The 18642-nt window shown below is 37.5% G+C and overlaps 1 protein-coding gene across 10 annotated transcripts in view; it reads right to left on the bottom strand.

Annotated features, from left to right (window-relative positions):
• COMMD10 (COMM domain containing 10) overlaps positions 1-18642 on the bottom strand; it is a 137600-nt gene that overhangs the window by 76722 nt on the left and 42236 nt on the right. The window contains exon 6 of one of the 10 annotated variants that reach the window (XM_049794924.1): positions 3239-4376. The exons of the other annotated variants lie outside the window; for them this stretch is intronic. Within the exon in view, the coding sequence (XP_049650881.1) occupies positions 4146-4376 (231 nt within the window). The 3' untranslated portion in view covers positions 3239-4145. Of the gene's footprint in view, positions 1-3238; positions 4377-18642 lie in introns of those variants that run through there. 10 annotated transcript variants of the gene reach the window in all.

Below are 18642 nucleotides of genomic sequence, written 5' to 3'. Positions count from 1 at the left end.
ATTGCTTTTTTTCTGGAGTCAGTTTTATTTTCTGTGCACTGAAGCCTTACACTTTGATTAGAAACCAACTTTTAATTGTGCTGAACTTATTTTAAACAGGAGCATTTTAAATGCACCATTCTCTCCTTCCTATATTTAGTGGCTTTAGATGATAAAGTTCATTTTCTACCACTCCACCACCTGTAGGGTAGTGACAGTAATGGCTCAAACAAGGAGAACAAATGCCTGGCCGAAACAGGCATTAATGAAACAGCAGACAGTTCTCTGATGCACAAAGGTGCAGGTGTGAATACCAGTTCTCCACACTAAAACCGCCCCCTGTATCTGCAAAGTAATTAGCTGCACTGAAGCAGTTGTACATGCAGTTTTCTTTATGTATTGTTCAGTATTTCCCACCGAAAATGCAGTTCATGCAGTTTCATGCAGTTCAAACTTAGAGCACCTAAGAAGTCCCTTAGACCTAAACCACAGTTTTACCCTTCACAAGATTAAACCTAATTAAACGCAAAATACAAGGAAGTAGAAGAAACTCTAATATGTACGAAAAAAACCAGAGCATGGATACTTCTTGGATTATGAAAGCTACATGTACCATGTATCCTTACTTTGATGTGAACATTTGCATTTTTTAAGCTTTTGTTTGTTTCCACTTTTTAAAAAATGCTACTACTCAGTGATTTATTATTTATTTTTCAATTCAGGGGGTTGGAGGCTATTTTTTCAATACAATCTTGACAGATTACAATAAATGTATTTCTTTAAAAAAGACTACATTATCCAGTGGAACAGATTTTCATGTGTAGATTATTTGTACTTTAAAATACAATCACCTCAAATTGTAAATGAAAATAAAAGTTGTATCAACCCATGCTGGACCTGCACAAAAGAATGTTTGAATAGCTGTTCAGCTCTGTTTCAGTAAGTATTTTATCCAACTTCCAGACAAGACAATGCTCAAATCATCAAAGAGTTATTAACATACTTTATAAACACATTCTAATAGCCTCTTTCTTTCTTTAAGCAAATCAGACATAGCATGCAAACAGAATCTCTGACCTGAAAGCTTCAAATTTTTAAGAGCTGGAATAAATCCTGACCTAAATTTTACCTTTTTTTTTTTACCCACCATTCTCTTCATACAGGAAAAGATTCACTATTTTCCAACAAAGAATTGCTCCTTATGAGGAATCCAGAAACAGCAACGTGGATGTCAGTTTTCAAAAGAAACAATGGAAACAAGTACGCAAGTTCTCATATTTCTATCTGGTAACCATGGCGAAGGCTGTCCTTTTGGACAACAAGGAGAGGCACTTGGGCCTCAGTCCAGAAAGAGCTCATTCCTCTTCAGAAGAAATGAAACCTAAGATTCTCACATGAAATCTGGGAGAAAAAGGCAAATTGAAAAATTCATGTTAAAAATACCGAAGCCTGCAGCACTGTAAGCACTTAATGCAAGTGTTGCATTGGTCTCCAAAAAGCACGTCCACTCATATTGAGTTGTACATGCAAGCACAGCAAGGTAAACTTGCTCCAAGCACAAATCTCAAATTAGGGGAAAATGTTCCAGGATTCTCTGATATGATGATGTTTTTCAGAAAAGTCTCCAAACCCAAATGGAAGTAAAAGGCCACAAATGCAAATGTTACCTTAGTCCTCAGTGTTCAACTATTCTTCAGGGGGTTGTTTGGGTTTTTTTAAAACGTACTCCCATGCTCCAATATTCCAGCAAATTGTGAAAGAAATCTTATTTATATCTTGTAAAAACATGAAGTACTTCAAGCTCAGCATAACATATTCATAAGAAAGACTAAGCCAATCATAGCTGAACATGAAGACAAACTTTTTGCCTTCATTTTTAAGCTTTACTTCATGATTATTTCATTCTGTGAGTTTATATGAAAGCAAGTTTTAGTACTCACAGTAAAATTTGGCAACTGTGAGAAACCACTTGTATTCTTGTTCCTCTTACCTTACAATTGTTTCCTCCTACAGGCTGAGTTAATTAAAGCCAAAACACTTTTAAAACATGCACAATGGATACATTAGAGTTTTATGATGAAGGAAAGTGGTAGAATGTTTACATCTTATGACCTAAAAAGTTGGTGTTCAATAATGAATGGGGTTCTACAACTTGGCTTTGGTGCTACCAGATCTGCAGACTACCAGTGCAATGTTGATAATATATCAGCTTATACTTTTTTTTTTTTTTAAACCTCCAGTGGTAATTAAAACAACCCCTGATTTACAGTTTAATTAAGAAATAAGATAATGGGATAATAAAAGTCCTATTTAAAAAGCTTAACTTTTTCAGCCTGATATCTCAAGTCAATCAGCAGACTGTACTGTGTGTCTTTTAAAGTAGCACTGTTATTATTGGCTCCCCACATATTTGTTTAAATAGGTTCCTTTCCTGGTACAGAAGTGGGAGTAACAGATTGCGTTGGGTCTGGCTGAGAGGGAGTTAATTTTCCCCATAGCAGCCCTCATAGTGCTGTGCTCTGCATTGGTAGCTGGAAAGGTGTTGAGAACACACCAGTGTTTTGGCTACTGCTGAGCAGTGCTGGCACAGCATCAAGGCTGGCTCTCCAACATTTCCCCCCCTCACCGGCAGGCTGGGGCAAGATCTTGGGAGAGGACACAGCCAGGACAACTGACCCAAACTGGCCAAAGGGATATTCCATACCATATGATGTCTGCTCAGCAATAAAAGCCAAGTAAAAGGAGAAGGAAGGGGGAGCATTTGTTATTTACTTCTGTCTTCTGGAGCAACTCCTATGTGTACTGAAGCCCTGCTTCCTAGGAAGTGGCCAGACATCACCTGCTGATGGGAAGTAGAGAATAAAATCTTTTGTTTTCCTTTGCCTTCACGCAGGACCTTTGCTTTTGCTTTATTAAACTGTCCTTATCTCAACCCATGAGCCTTTTGTTCTATTTTCTCTCCCCTGTCCAGTTGAGGAGGGGGAGTGATAGAACAGCTTTGGTGGGCACCTGGCAGCCAGCCAGGGTCAACCCACCACACTGATTTATTTTTTTTTAACCTCTTGAAGCAAGGAAATAAAAATAATCCAGAAATTTGGTTATGGGTTTGGTTCTAGTTTGTTGGGGTTTTTTAATTTTCTTAAGAAATATGGCTGAATATTTGCCAGCTCTGAAAAGGTAAGTTATGGGACTAAGTCACACATTATGCAAATGTCATCCAGTATTTTAACATGAGAACCTTTGTGGGTCATCTTCTATTCAAAAATCTTGCTCTCTTTTGTTCTGCACGGTCATTGTCCACTTCCACTGTAGTCACTTGCAGCACTGGGGTGCTGCATGAGTACTCCAAGTTATCACTGCGTCAGTCAGCACATACGGTATAGACATACCTATATGCTTTATGGAGTTTGCCCCAAACAAGGAGCCAGCATCAGTAATGCCTTTGTCATGGTAACAGTAACTATTTTCTGTACATACTCAACACTTTCTTCAAAATCGCAACAAAAATTGTCCTGTTTTTTCTTGTTGCAGCACGAGAATACAATCAGCCTCTGCAGTTTCATTAGTGCTAATGCAGAAGCTGAATTTATGTCTACTTAACTAATTACATTAACCAATTGCTCGCTAAAGTGAACTCTGTGCATCCTGACAGGAAATCATGCAGGAAGAATCCCAAAGCACAGCAGAAGGGAATTCCCAGTGGTTTCCTCTTAGATTAATTCAACGTACAACTGGGGAAAAGGATTACGTATCGAATCATGGCTCAGCTTGGTACACAAAGACCAATTTCAGCATTTTCAATTGAAATATTTCAGTATTCTCAATTCAGTATTTTCAATATTTCAGAATTGTGTTGGAAAAAAAAAGTTGAAATGGCAAGAGATTGAGGGCAAGATTTATGAGGCCAGAACAAGGGAGGAAATCTTAGACAAGGAAATGTCAAATTTTCAAATATTATTTTATAAGAAGGCCATAACTGAACCTGACAACCTAGACACCACCTACAAAATCACGACCCAAATTTAAACTGATAAGTAGGTTAAAATAACAAAAAAAAAAAAAAAAAGTAATAGTGAAAATCCATGACAATAATTCACAATTACTTTCTGGAAAAGTCAGATCTTCTATGTTGTCTTTGTCCCACTTTGCCTGAAAAACAGAAACAATCAGAATTGTAGAGCTCCAATTTTCAAGTGCAAGATTATTTCAGTGTATTCTACAGCAGTGCATTCTGGAACACTTTCAGGCAATATTATAGCAGTAATCTGTATGCTCCCCATTCTACACTGAAGGCAGCTGGCTGGAAGTTCCATCAGTATGTAAATTAAGAAGTAATGCAGGTCTTCATTTGTTTGCAATGAGTGAAGGACCAAAGAAAGGCTCCAGAACTTATTCTCCTTATAGGACAAGAGGAAAAAAAAAAAGCAATTATGTATTTATCCTCTGCTTTACAAACTATCTATCCTCAATGCAATGTAAAAATAATATAAACAATAGCATGTTATCTCCTCCCCCGCCAAGTGCAGTCCACAATCTGTGGGGTCACATTGTATGCCTATTGAAATGGCAAATTTTTTCTGCAAATGCATCACCTCAATGATTGCTGAATTTCCAGTGAAATCTGAACTCACAAGCAAAATAATAAGTTCTCAGTAAGACACAAGCTCAATTAACATCACCAACACCACAGTCTTTAGCCATAAACTCTGGTCTACACCCACCCACAATAGAGAAACCACACTTTTCAAATGCATATACATACTAAAGATTCACAACCACTCACTGCAGAGATCAATTTTTGTTCTTACTGACTTGTAGGCTTCTTCGAAGGGACAGAAGTGTTTTCAAGGGGTACAATGGTTTGCCCAGAGAGCACATTTTCTCTTTCCCTGTCCAGCCTTCACCTCCTTTTCTTGAACTTTTTGTCTGGTCTGCTGCTTGCAGAAAGAAAACTGAAGCTAGGGTAATACAAACATTGATTCTATTTGCCTTTTAACTAATAAGATACCATGTGCCAAACCACTATTGTAGGTGAATGGTGGTTTGTTTTTTGGGTTTTTTTGTTTGGGTTTTTTTTTTTTTTTTGGTTGGAGAGAAGGCAGGGAGAAAGGAGGAAATGTGTTTACTTTTTTGCATTTACAACTCTGAAAACCAGAAAACACAGGGGAAATCACAAACTCCATAACTACAAGAAAACAATTTCTATTGCAAGTCATTTTTTTATGTGAGGAGGAGTATCAGACTACTGCTCCCTTACCCTTAAAGCACAAAGGTGCAGGTTGGTCAGCCAGTTATTAAAGGACTTTTGAGACAGTAATGTTCTCTGCAAAATAGCACGCAGGTTATTTTAAGTGTCACTACAGTTTAACTGTTGCCACTAGAGAAAGCAGAAACACTTTGTTCCAGTTTCTTCCTCTAGTGTGGTTTTGCTGAAAAGAAAACCCTAAGTTTTATTTCTAGTTTAACCTTTTATGATAAGCATAGCTTAACCTTTTCTCCCGTCTCCAACTCATGCTTCACTCATCTGAAAAAGCTCCATTTTCTTGACTTAGGTCCTTCTGCGCTTTTTCCTCTGTTTAGACCTATTTGGAGCTGTGAAGATGTCCCTTCCCGCATTTAAGCCTTTTATTTTATGGCACTTATCTATTTTTAAGACTTAAATGTTTCAGTCAATATGAGGCATTAGGGTAGAAAATAATTGTTGTGATCTGTTCCTTTGTGTTGCTTAATGAAGTAAAAAGGAAAGTTGTATAGCCGTTTGGCTGTCTTACTGGCTGTGAACTGTCATTAAGTAAGAGATGGCAAGTTTTATCATGCACCTCTGACTACTAAATTCACAAAACAAACAGAAGGTTTACCATGGGAGGTAGGGAGAGATCAGGCAATATCCTCAAGTCACTCTTCCAGTAAAACAGCGTGTGGTTACTGAAATTGCTATGGGAACATGGGACTTTGTCAGAAACATAGAGTTCTAGGTGAAAATGTTCCTTAACCTTTTACATTACCACTGATACAGAAAACTCAAGGTGTAGAAAGGCTGGTGCTCGTATAACAGGAAAAACTAAAACGTTAAATTTGAAACAGTGTCACATTAAATTTTTTTATGCAGCCTTTGATGTTAAGCAGTAGTATTTGATTAAGGAAAGAAAGTCTCCACATGTGTCCTCCAGTAATGCACTTCACTTGATTTTAACACATTCTTTAACTGCAGCTGAAAAGAAGAGGCCATAGGGAAAGGGTAAAGAAGAGATAACCGTGTTCTTCTGAGCCAGTGCTGGATGCAATTCTGCTTAATGGATGACTCATATAATTTTGGAGAGAAGTAAAGTTATATTTGGGTATCTCCATTGTGCACACAAATTCTGCTCTGATTTCCCTCCATGTCTTATGGTTCCTTGATAATGAAAGTGTATTAAAAAAAAACAACAGTCCTTCAGCCAAAAAAACTGCTAAATTCACCAGAATTTAAGCAACTGTCTGCCACATTATTCACAGTTCCTCTTAACTACATATCCTGTTTCCAAATATTCACAGTTTGTGAAACAAGAGCTTACTCCCTCTCAACACCAATTAAGAAGTATCTTTCAGGACAAAGTAAAACAGTGTTCCTCAACAGGTAGCTATCACACCACCTCCACAAATATATTCAAGATTTTGTACCAGGCTCATAATAATTGTTGCACTGAGGAAACCTTAGTTCTCTGATTTCTGCAAAAGGGCCAAAATGTGGTCTGGAAATGAATATAAATGTCAATTATTAAAACAAATCTTCCAAACGCAGAATTCAGCTTGCCCAGGTTATTTGAATTATAAAACCTGGCTTCTCAAAATACAAATGAAGTCTTCTAAACTAAATAGAACACCAAGAAGAAAAAAAAAACAAACACTAAACAATTTTAATTATCCATGTAGCGTATTTCTTTCTGCTTCCTGTCTTTTACCGCATTAGAACAGTTCTTTAAAGACATGGAAGAACAGCAGAGGGCATTTGAAATTTTTTTGACTTTTCCAAGGTCATGGGTATCATGGATGTGACTTAATAAACCAGTACAGTTGGGCGGATAGAGCACAAGGGATGAATTAGTTTCTTGCTCATTAAAAAAATTCATCAAGAAAAAAACCCACCAACATACACAAGCTTTCTGCTTTCAACAAGCAAGCTATCTATCAGATGATGAGGTTAAAAAAATTACTAGCAGAAATACAGAAAACTGCTTACACTGGTAACTGAATGCATCTGGAATATGATAAGTATTCAATCTGGCCACAGGGCCTTGGCAAACATGAAAATGACCAAACCAAGAATACAAGACTATTAATAATGCAAAAAGATTCCCATTACACAGGGAATCTTTCTCCATAAGACATATTTTCCATAGCCTTGATATCCTCATAAGGTTGTATAAAATATATTATTCAAATAATAATGAGTATGTTTGGGATCCAAAGACCTGAAAGACAGGTTTATGTATTTGGTTAAACCTACTTTAGAAATTATACCCAGTTGTTCATTTCTGTCAGAAGGCACAGAAGTCCTACACCACAAGAAGCTCCAAAACATCTCCTGCATGTTTGCCACACTGATGTACGAACAAATGTGAAAGCAGCTCTTAGAGAAAGCAAGGTGACACACCCCAGCAATTTTAGGACTAGCCCAGCTCCATCCTCTACCCACCTCTTCCCTCACTCCTCCTGATTCTCTACTTCTATAAAACCTCATTTTACAAAATACAGGCATACTGAGATGCAAATCTGAAGTTTCACTTACACTGTTTTTAACTAAGCCATAAACATCATAATTGACAAAACCCACTCATCCACTCACCCACCAGTCTGCTGTGTATGCATACTTGTATTGCCAAAAGTAAAACATAGAGGAGTAAACAATAATACAGTCCAGACTTGCAAATGGTTACAGCACAAAATTAAAGACAATAAAAGAACATGTGGATTTCTCACTTGGAAGTATGGCCGTGTCTCAGACATACTTATTACTTCAGAGTATCTGACAGTGTAAGGATAGTTCAGATTGTGTCAACTGTTACAACACACATTATGAATATCCTTGTTCCCCTCTGTTCACAAGAGCCAGAATTAAGACATGCTGCTTCCCAGTAGGCAGTGCTTGGGTTCTATTCCCAAACTTACCATGAATGTGTGGCGTAACCTTCTGCTAACATTTTACCTGCGTGTTCATTAGTCTGATTAAAGAATTTAAATACGTTTTTGTTGTAAAGTTTTTAACAATTTACAAACACAAATCATATTGAAAACAGTATGCCAGAATTCCAAGAGACTTTATTCAAAAATATATTCTTTTAAAAATGTAATTCCACTCCTAATTCACAATTGCCTGCTACTATTTAAGTTCTTACACCTAAAAGGTCCATCTTGTCTTTAACAGCATTAACAGAGGGGGAAAAAAACCCCAAACCTAGATCCCTACTTTACTGCAAAGACTCTGTGTCATTATGATAAAGAAAGCGTTAATTTTGCATTTCCAAAACATCTTGGAAGTCTAATTTAAGAATTGAATCAATAAAATACACAAGACCCCAAGGGGAGGGGGGCACATATTAGAAGCAAATGGTAGAATGTTTCAGTGAGTGATTATTTTTCCTTTAAACAAAGCATAATTTTTAGATTAAATAAGTGAGAAAGGCAACAGTGTTATTACTCCCGCTATGTTCTGTAACAAGCGCAACATACTTTTATCACCAGTGAACACTGCAGGTTAGTATGCAGTTTCACGTGAAATTTGAGCAGTACCTTCCACTGACAGAATAACTACTGTTAAAAAGTGTCCCAGCAAAATCCTGCTTCCAGGCTTAGTTTGACAATAATTTATAGGTTATATTTTATAATATGCTTTCTGTAAACTTTTTCAATTTATTCAATACAGCAATATAACATTTTACAACCATCCTTCTGTCCCTTACAGCTTATGAAAACTAAACGTGAATTCACTCAATAATTGGCTAGTACCTTTCGGTTTTACAAACCATCATCTTCCAATAGGTTTAAAAAGAACCATACATACACAAGACAGCAATGCCACAGAAATGCAGCCACCCACTACTCCACTTTCCCTAGCAAGCTGTCCAGGTTCTCCATCCTCATTCACCATTCTCATGCTCGTGTTTGCAGCGGACCAAAAGAAGGTAAGTGCTCTGACTGCACCCTGAAGGGAAACCACATCAACACCACCCCTTATGCCTGAATCGCTCGTAGAGGCATTACAAACATACAGGCGCAGCCTCAGGTGCCACGCAATGGCACACCTCAAAGTACTGGGGACTGTGCATCCTAATTGTGGCTTATCACACCAACCTGCTGCCTGCAGACCTGTCTACAAAGCAGTATTGAGCCAGCAATGGACCACAGGTTTATGGTCATTCCTGCGTCACACACCAACTTGGGTGTAGGTGTAACTAGTTACGCAGCTTGTCACGCTGAATTGCAACATGCAATTTTAGTAGACGGTGTATTAAAATAAAGAATATTATGGTTTGTTACTTGTGAACAGGAGGGGGCAAAGCTACACAGAATCCGAATCTTCCACAGTGCTTCCACAGCTTTTTCTACAGAGCATTAGCACTGTATTAAAATTAGTATCTAAACAAAGCACTGCAGAATTACAAGGCGAATCAGTTAGCAGGTCAGAACACTGATATGAGGAAATATGAAAGTCCTAGACTAAAATCAAGAACTGCATTTAGCAATAGTCTGAAGGAATATTTTCCAATTATGGCAAAAATCTGCTGGTTTTAAGTATAGGAAAAATGGATCCTGGCTGCAAGGAATTTATAAATGTATATCTTATTCAGACACAAAGCAACAAGTTAAAAAAAAATACTAATTTCAGAGCTTCTTAAGGAAATTAATCATAAAAGTTACCTATCACAATAGCATACTTTCTCAATGCAGAACACTGCAGATTTTAGAAAGAAGTCTGCAGCAAATTAAGGTAAGCATTTAAAATGTTGAAGCTTTTCAGAGATGCACCATTATTTAATTTTAGCATATAATCTTCATGTCCCATTCACCAAATTCTACACTGTAAAATGTGGAATCAGATTACAGATTCATCGAAGAAATAGAAAAAAAAAAGTTTCCTTGAAATGCTACTCTGCTTATTGGTCCTAAACAAGCTTAGATCACTACTATTACTCTTAAAATTAAATAAGTCAATAATCATAAAGAGTGCAAAGACATCAGATTGCAGGTCCCCAATTGTTTGTATCCTGCACTACGAGTTCTGCCCAGAGTAAGTGCAACCACAAATGTATGCCCAAATGCTATTTCAATATAATATTGAATATGGAATACCACAAAATTTGCACTCCAAGCACAGAGTTACTATTGCCTCTGGTCCTTTATCCTGTATATTGTTTTTACCTCATTTCAGTGCTTTCGTTCTCATCAAACAGCTCCTTACTGTGCATGTTTCACATAAGTAATATAATGCCAGGTTATGCTAACTACAGTAATACTGGTTAGTGCTTGACATAGGTCCCAAGCCTGCCAGGTTATGAGCAACTCATTATTTTCCATTATCTAGTAGAGACTGAGTGATTTTAATTAGAATCAATTTCATTGAAGAACTCATCTGCAATGCTATAGCACTTCTGTACATTTCCTGTTGAGTAGCATTTCTAACAAAAATACACTTGGACATCTTAACATAATACCCAGAATGAAAAAATGTGACAAACTGACTAGAATTGTATGGGTTTTAGAAAGGCCCAAAATACATTAGGAACATTTCACAAAAGCTAAGTACAATTCTGCCTAGGAAAGAGACCCTTTGATTTGTGGATTTAATGTCTCTGTTGCTTTCCTCCTCCAAAAGGGTGGTCCCACTTTTTATCCTCACTGGAATTTGGGCACTCTTGCTTACTTTTCTTGTGTTAACAAAACAGAGCAGATTAAATACTAAACTAGTCATGACCCTATTCGGCTTCTTTTTCAACACTGTGCAGAAGAGTCTAGTTAACACCTTCGTAACTGATCTCTCTCCATAACTGCAGAATAATTTACCTTGAAATGGGCCTCAGGAGGTCACCTGGCCCAACCATCACCATCCACCCTGCTCAAAGCAGGGTTAACTCTGAAAGTCCAAGTATGTTGCTTTACAGTGAATTTTCAACATATAGCTTCTCCAGAAATGTCCACTTCTGACATCTTACTCAAGGACACCACTTTTGTGAAAATTTAAATCTCTTTTAAACTTTCCAGCTACAGAACCACAAAAATTGTTCCTTCCAAATTTAATTTAGCCACTTTCAGTGATGTTCTCGATTTTCTCCCCTCCAGCTTGAAAATCTTATTTAAAATACTAATTGAATACATTGAAATCCTTTTGATAATATTCACTATCATCTTAGACAAGAATCTCTGAGTTGTGGTTGCCTTAATTACTGTATTCCTTTTTATCTTTTCTTCATGACTTTATAATTTTTTGCTTCTTGTATCACTGCACATGTTACAAGAAACATCCTTTATTTCTATTATTTCCTTAGCTAGCTACACATCAATTATTAGTTGAGAAAACAAAGTGGTAGGCTAATTCCTGCAGCTCAAAGAGGTTTTTCCTCCTCAGCCATTCATTTCCTGCCTCGGTCAATTCCATACATTCCATGCCATTCTTGATCCTTTAAGTGAATCTGTTTTGGCAATTTTACCTTATCTGTTACTAATGTGCACAATATCTACTCTAAATGTGTTCCATATTGACATTTCCATAATTTCCATTCTTCTCCCCCTCCTATTTTCTCTTTCATAATACATATTGATTACAATCAGGTAACTTTCTTATCATTGCTATTTCATACCTGTACATTTTAGTTATATGCACTTTACTTACAAATCAAATTCTTCTTATTGTATCCTTTGGTTTATGTTTGGACACAAGAGAAAATTATTTTAAAACAGCTTCAGTAACATAAGATAAGCTCACCATCTGTAAAACTTTATATGCAAACTTTATACATAAAGCTCTTTGAGACTGTGAATTGCTTGGGGTAAAAACTGTATTATTTTAAGACTGAGCATATGAATGATACTTCTAAGAAAAAGAATCTAATCAAATGGCACTTCAGTCAAATGTACAAACACAATTACAAAAACAAAAATGCTTAGCAATGTCCTGCTTTTTAAATTTGTAGGATTTCTTGAAATATTTAATTGTGTCTCCATCTCACTGATTTCATTAACAAGAAACACCAATGCATCAACCTTAAGAAATTCCATGCAAGTCATGTCTCTCTCCTGCCTTTGAAAACAGTAAGTTTTATGACCTTACCAAAAATCTTCCTGATCTTTGTATCAGTAGCAATACTAAAGGCACAAAGATAGATGCAGAAGTGTCTCATTTCTACCTACATCTGTAAGCAAAATGCAAGTCTGAAGATGTCTGCTAAAATCTGGGACACAACTCCAATTTTGGAAAGCACGAGTCCAGCAATCATGAAAAAGAAGTGTAATAGTTAAGAACAGGGCATAGTTTAAAGTTGCATTTTCTTCACCACGTCACACCTTTCCTCATGGTAACAACTCAACCACCTGAAAACCACAGTCTATTTCCTTTTGTCAGTGCAATATTTTTGTAGGGCCCACTGGTAACTTAAGCACTCACGATTTCTAGAAACGTCCAGGACATTGGCTTTGTTTCATTTCCTAATTCATTTCAGGGATCCATTTTGCAGTGTAGTTTTACAAACTTATCAACACAACAGAGAGTGGTGAACTTCATTCACCAGCCCTTCTTCCACCTACTACAGAAGAAAACACACAGTTGTATTTCAATGTATTTAGAGAGAGAATTAATACACTTCTCAACAGCCAGCAGGATGAAGGGGTTTGGTTTTGTTTTGCTTTTATTTCCAAGGTTCATCTCTGCAGCCACAGTTTGTTCTACTGCTTTTATGTTTGCTTTGAAGGACGCTTCACAACCGTTGACATCAGTATCTGTTCACATGCAAAAAAATCCCATTTAATTTAAGCAACATTAAGGTCTACAGTCTGTGTCAGTAACTTCAGGATAAAAACATGTTCAACATTCTAACATGAACAGCCAAGGAAATTCAATCCCATGCTGTGCTGCTCCCCATGATGCCTGTTCCAAGGGTAACCTTCTCTTCCTTCTTGGTCAAGGATTTCCTGCCCCTTTCCAAATTGGTTTCCAGGCTTCGTCCAGCCCACAGAGTAATGTAATTGTAAGCAAAATAGATTTTACTGTCACCCACATGTCTGCAGTCCCTCTCTCTCTCTGTATATATATATGTATATATATTTTTTAGATTTACAAGTTTAAATAGGGATTTTTATTACAATCAAAAAAAATCATTGCAAAAATCCTTTTGGTCACCTCACCCATCTTTCTGCTAGTACATGACTGTATTCTATCTTACACTCTCTGGAAATGGTTTCTTCTGTTTTCTGTAGAGCATTCATCTACCTGGGGGAGATCAGTCACCACCTTCTACATTATTTTATATGCCACCTTCAGAAAGTGGAGAGTATACTGCTGATTCCCTGTACTATATTAAAGACTAGAAGGAAGCTCAGCCAAGCACTCTTCTCCCAGGTACATTACTTCAGCACCTGGACTGTGTGCTCTCCACAGTGCTCAAAAGCGTTATGTGCTTGGTGTTTAATGAAAGCAAAGCCTGACCTTAAATCAGAATGCTCATAGTCAGTTAGTGTTTGGGCAAAAAGTCCAGGACTTCCATGAGAAACAATCAGCAAGAATGAAATGGTAATTTTTACAGTTTAAGTCAATTAAACTTGAAAGGGATTTTGTGGGACAAACTAAAAGATACTCTTCTAGCCCAAAGGCTTTCTCCTTGACATATTCCAAATGCTTTTTCGCTCAGTAAAGATATTAGCATTCTTTAACTGAAAAAAACCCCAACCCAAAACCAAAAAAAAACCCCAAAAACTGCAGAGTTTTTTAATGTAAGTGTAAAAAATAGATGCAAATGGTAAAGAAATGGTGACTCCATGTAACTAGATCTATTTTTTTTAAAACTTTTACTTCCACAAAACCATAGAATAATTTAATTTTCTCCATCTCTGAGGTAATATGAAGATATTAACATATGCCGTACATGTACAATGGCAGATAAATTTTGCACCTGTTCCAGATCTGTTGGTAGAACAGCACATTACTGGATATTGTTTCCAGTGGCAATAATAACCTGCAGTCTTCCTAACATTCACACTCTCCCTACTCCTGCAATTTTTTGTGAAAGAATTAAACACATGCCAATTCCACAGAACTCTGAAAATGGGAAGTGCTTATTTTTATATGAAGACACATACTAAAGTAATAGTATTTTGGTTTCGAGCTACAAAGCTCTTCCTGCAGTTTTATAGGCTGACTCATGTTCGGTCCGCAATTCTTTTTTCCTTCTTCAGTTAAAAAAAAGCTAATGCTGAAAGCACATTACTGAAGTGCTTCAGAAAGCAGTGGAAAAACAGAATGCTGATTTTTTTTTCCCATTGTCTGAAGCCTCATTGCTATAAAAAGCCAGTAGTCTCTCAATTCTGCAACTTTTGAGCATCTTAAAAATAGTCACATTAACAAAAACATTCAAGTTACTTCAACAAATTCAAAGCTGGGTTATGTTGAATTGGAATGTTTTGAAAACAACTTTATTGCAAAGAAGGGAGGAAAGGATTTAGAACAAGTATCCACAACTTAATGTCTCTCTGTGGTTCTTAAGTTACAGCACTGCACCTCTCACGCTCAGCTCTGACAAATATGTTTCATCTTTCTATCCATAAAGAACAGATATAATACTAGATGCCTTATTGGGTTTGGCTTGGGGTATTTTTTTGTGCTTGTTACATCATTCCTCTACCTTACTATTTCCACACATCTTTGAAAGACCTGCTGTTGGTCTGTGGGTCACCCTTGGATCGCACTCCCTCAGTTACAGATGTGTCAAAGTCATCAAAAAGCAGTAAACACAACAAGTGTACTCTGCCCTAGACAGGCATCACAGGCCTCAACCTTAAAGTCAAGGATGGCTCCAAGTTCTTGGTGACTCTCTCAAGGCCACAGGAGCGTACAATTGCTGTTTGAAATGGTAATGTGAATTTTAATGCAACTCCACTAAAAAAATAAATTCAAATTATGCTACACTTGAATTTTCAAGAGCTTTTCAGAACGACTTTTCAGATACCAGGTTGAGAACAAAGCACTGCATCATGTGGCATAACGCTTCTCACAGTGCATCGCTTCCCTGCATGTTAATCACACTCAGCCTTACCCAGACAAAGCTGTACAGGTTCACCTCTACTTCAGTTAGCTCTCAGTGAACAACACTTCCTTGCTCCTCTGTTGCTGTTAATTGCCCTTACTGCCTCCACCTCCCCCCCACTTCTGTTCTATGTTATACCATTCTCAAACATCACTGTGCCAGCTTACCTGAATCTGCCTGGCTACAGCACCCTTGGCAAATCAATGCACACCAACAGAGAAGCTCCTTGCTGCTGCAGCAAAGCAGTTCTCCTGAAAAGGTTTAGTATTAAACATTTCCTCCTATGTTTTGTCTGAAATACATCTGCATTTAGAAAGAAATCAAATAGTACCAATTTCAATACTAAAACCTGGCTATTCTTGATCTCAACCATATTATCTAAAACCACTTTGGTACTCGTCAGAAAGACTTTCATTTTCACTCAACGTGATACAAACTTAGAAAGAGTAAACTAAAATGCTCACTCAAGAACTTGTTAAATGTTAGCCTCCAAAAGTACAGATAGGAATAGACTGCCATCCAGGAACTCTGAAACTGTCTAAACACTGCCTAAACATCTGTCTTGCATTTATATCATTCCATGCTATCCCTTTCGGAGCAGAAGATACCCTACAGCACAAGAAGGGCTTTAAGGACTGAAGAACAAAGGAAACCAATCCAATAAAGCATTATAACGATACGTTCTTTAATTAACTTTTGTTCAAAAAGAAAAGAAACAGAAGCAACAATGAAAAAAAAAAATACTAATTATATGATGGCAGCACTTGAAAGCGTGTAGTAGAACATCTTAGATACAGCACCAACCCCAGGAATTCTGTCCCACTTTGATGGCAACTCTGCTGTTAGAGGAATTTCAAAGATATTTTGGAATCTGTAGCATTTCTTTGATAGGAGCATAATCTGTTTGTTCCTATGAAGATGGGATGACGGAAAGGAAGAAGGAATGGCCATGTGAAGAGAAAAAGTGATCTAGAAATGACAACAAGAAAAAACAGCTCAGGAACTCTGTTTCTCAGCTGTCACAAGGACTTTCCTGAATCTACGGGTACCTTTCTTCCTAACTTTAAATTGCATCTTCAAATGAACCTTCTCCTCCTGACTACTCTTAGGATCTCCTAATAAAACACACTTCCTTTCCAGTGTAGCTTCAGGTATTTGCAGGCAGTATTTTTCATGTTTACGCACTTGTTCTTGAACAAAGATAGGTCTTTATTTTCAAGTGTGTACAGTTAGATTTTGAAATTCCTTTATGTAGGATTCAGAATAGGAGAAAAGGAAAGACAACATAAATTCGAACTTCCTGTGCAGTTAGTGAATCTCATACTCAGTTCTGGGCTCTAAAACCCTCCAGGACTACTACGTATGACAGCACTCCTAAGCCACCAGTGGGCAGCCCCCTAAGGTATAGCATCAGTACTTCTCCAGAAAGCTTCAGCCTGCTACTTTCCTATGCCAATGCAGTGGAAAATACATTTCTCCATCTCATGAAGGAGACAAGTGCACCCTTTGGTGTTGAAGTACCTAATCAAAGAAATATACATCAACCAGAGCTGCCTACAAATCCGGCCCTTGGCAACTTGTTTTGCTGTCAAATTCCCAATCTCATAACACGACTTAGTCCCAAGCATAAGCACCTCCTAGCTCCTCATTTCTGTTGATGTTGGAAAAGAGAACAGATAACGTAGCATTTTCAGCCTTCTTTAAAACTCTGCTGCCTACCTCTATGCACCAGAAGTAATCCAATAAGCCTCGAACCAGGCAGTACTGAAAATCTCAGTGCCTAATGCTGATGTTGTTGAGGAAGGAAAGCATTTATGAACACCACTTACAAAGCAATTTGCATAATATTTTGATTACATGCGCAGCAGAAATTGTGATCCCCTTACACTGAGACACCTATAATCTCACCAAGAAAGCATCACAGTGCAGTTTTCTCTTCTGTTTGACCCACTGGTGTGGTTCCATCTCATGGGCTGGCTGGACAACTTAATTTCTGACTACCTACATGCAAGTATAAAAATGTTGCTCAAGGGGTCAAAAAAAAAGCAGCAGCTTTTCCTCATGTACAAATTTCAAGATAGACAAGCATTTTCACTAACTTTGGCTCTATTTTTGGTTTTGTATTGCCCTTTCATTAGTACAAGGCTTCAAAATGTATTCTTCGTAACAAGATCTGTCTCAATACAGAAAAAAAAAAGCATTTTCCTTTCCCCCTTGAAATCTCTTTCTATTACTGCCTTGCCAGTGAGCGTGCATTCCTAGAAATATGTATTTGTTATTTCATTAGTAGTGATGTTATACAATCATACTGAACAAAATTTGCTCAGGGGATGTAGGCCACACTGTGGGTTGTGGTTTTCCTGTAAAAGAGGTCATATTTCATGTATTTTAACCAGTGGAAAAGGTCAGTTGTCATAGCAGCTTTTAAAGTTTGCTAAATGTTCGTACAAGCCAAGTGGCACAAATTAGATGACACACAGTTCCAGATACCAGACTCCTGTCATTTGTAAACAACAGGAAATGAGATGAGTGAAAATTGCCACCTTAGCATATAATTGAGGTGATGACCCACCCTCTTCTACCTGAAGCATGGCTGGAAAGGGTGTCACAGCATTGCTACAGATGCCTGTTCAATGTCAAATGCACAGCGCTGATACTGTTTGACAGCGTGTATTGTATATTTATTGCCTTAAGCAGGACAGATCTTAGCAACGCAGGCGATGCTCACTTTGTACTCCTTCAAGAATATACATACAACTTCTCCAGGAAGGTAGATTTGCCAATTTCATTAGTTTGCTCATTGACAAAAAAATTAGCAAAAGTAACAGGAAAGTAAGCCCAGCAATTCTGCAAAGTGGACAGAAAATACAGAACAATTCAATTGCTTTTAAATTCAAAAACATGCTGTTAACCCACAAAGCAGCTTGGTTGGAAACTCAAAATCACCGAGAGGATTACCTTCTCTTGGCAGTACCATTTTGTAGCAAAATTCATGAAACAATGCATTTAAAGAACTGACATATGAAAAGCAGAGCACAGGGAGAATCACAATGATGGTGAACACAAACGTAAACTGAATGCAAATGAAGAAGCACGAGGTCCTTCTGTACCTCTTGGAGCAGACCTTGCGAGATGCTTGTCACATAAAATACCCAATTAGTTTGTAACAGTCTAAGTAATACAATGCCGCTGGCAAGGTATGAACCAACAGAGTAACTGGATATGATTCTCCTCACCATAATGTTTTCTAAAGGTGCAGGGAACAAAAGCAAGGTACAACCTGCACAGTATGTGAATTGGTCTGGCAGCTGCTCCTTGCCATCCTTTCATACCCAAACAATCTCTTCTGATATAAGTGTTGGGTTAGGAAGAAAAGGTATGCATGTGTGTTGTT

The sequence above is a fragment of the Accipiter gentilis genome, chromosome Z, assembly GCF_929443795.1.
Source record: "Accipiter gentilis chromosome Z, bAccGen1.1, whole genome shotgun sequence".
In the NCBI taxonomy this organism is placed as follows: domain Eukaryota; kingdom Metazoa; phylum Chordata; class Aves; order Accipitriformes; family Accipitridae; genus Astur; species Astur gentilis.
The sequence above is the reverse complement of the archived record's forward strand: the minus strand, read 5'-3'. Positions and strand labels throughout refer to the sequence as shown.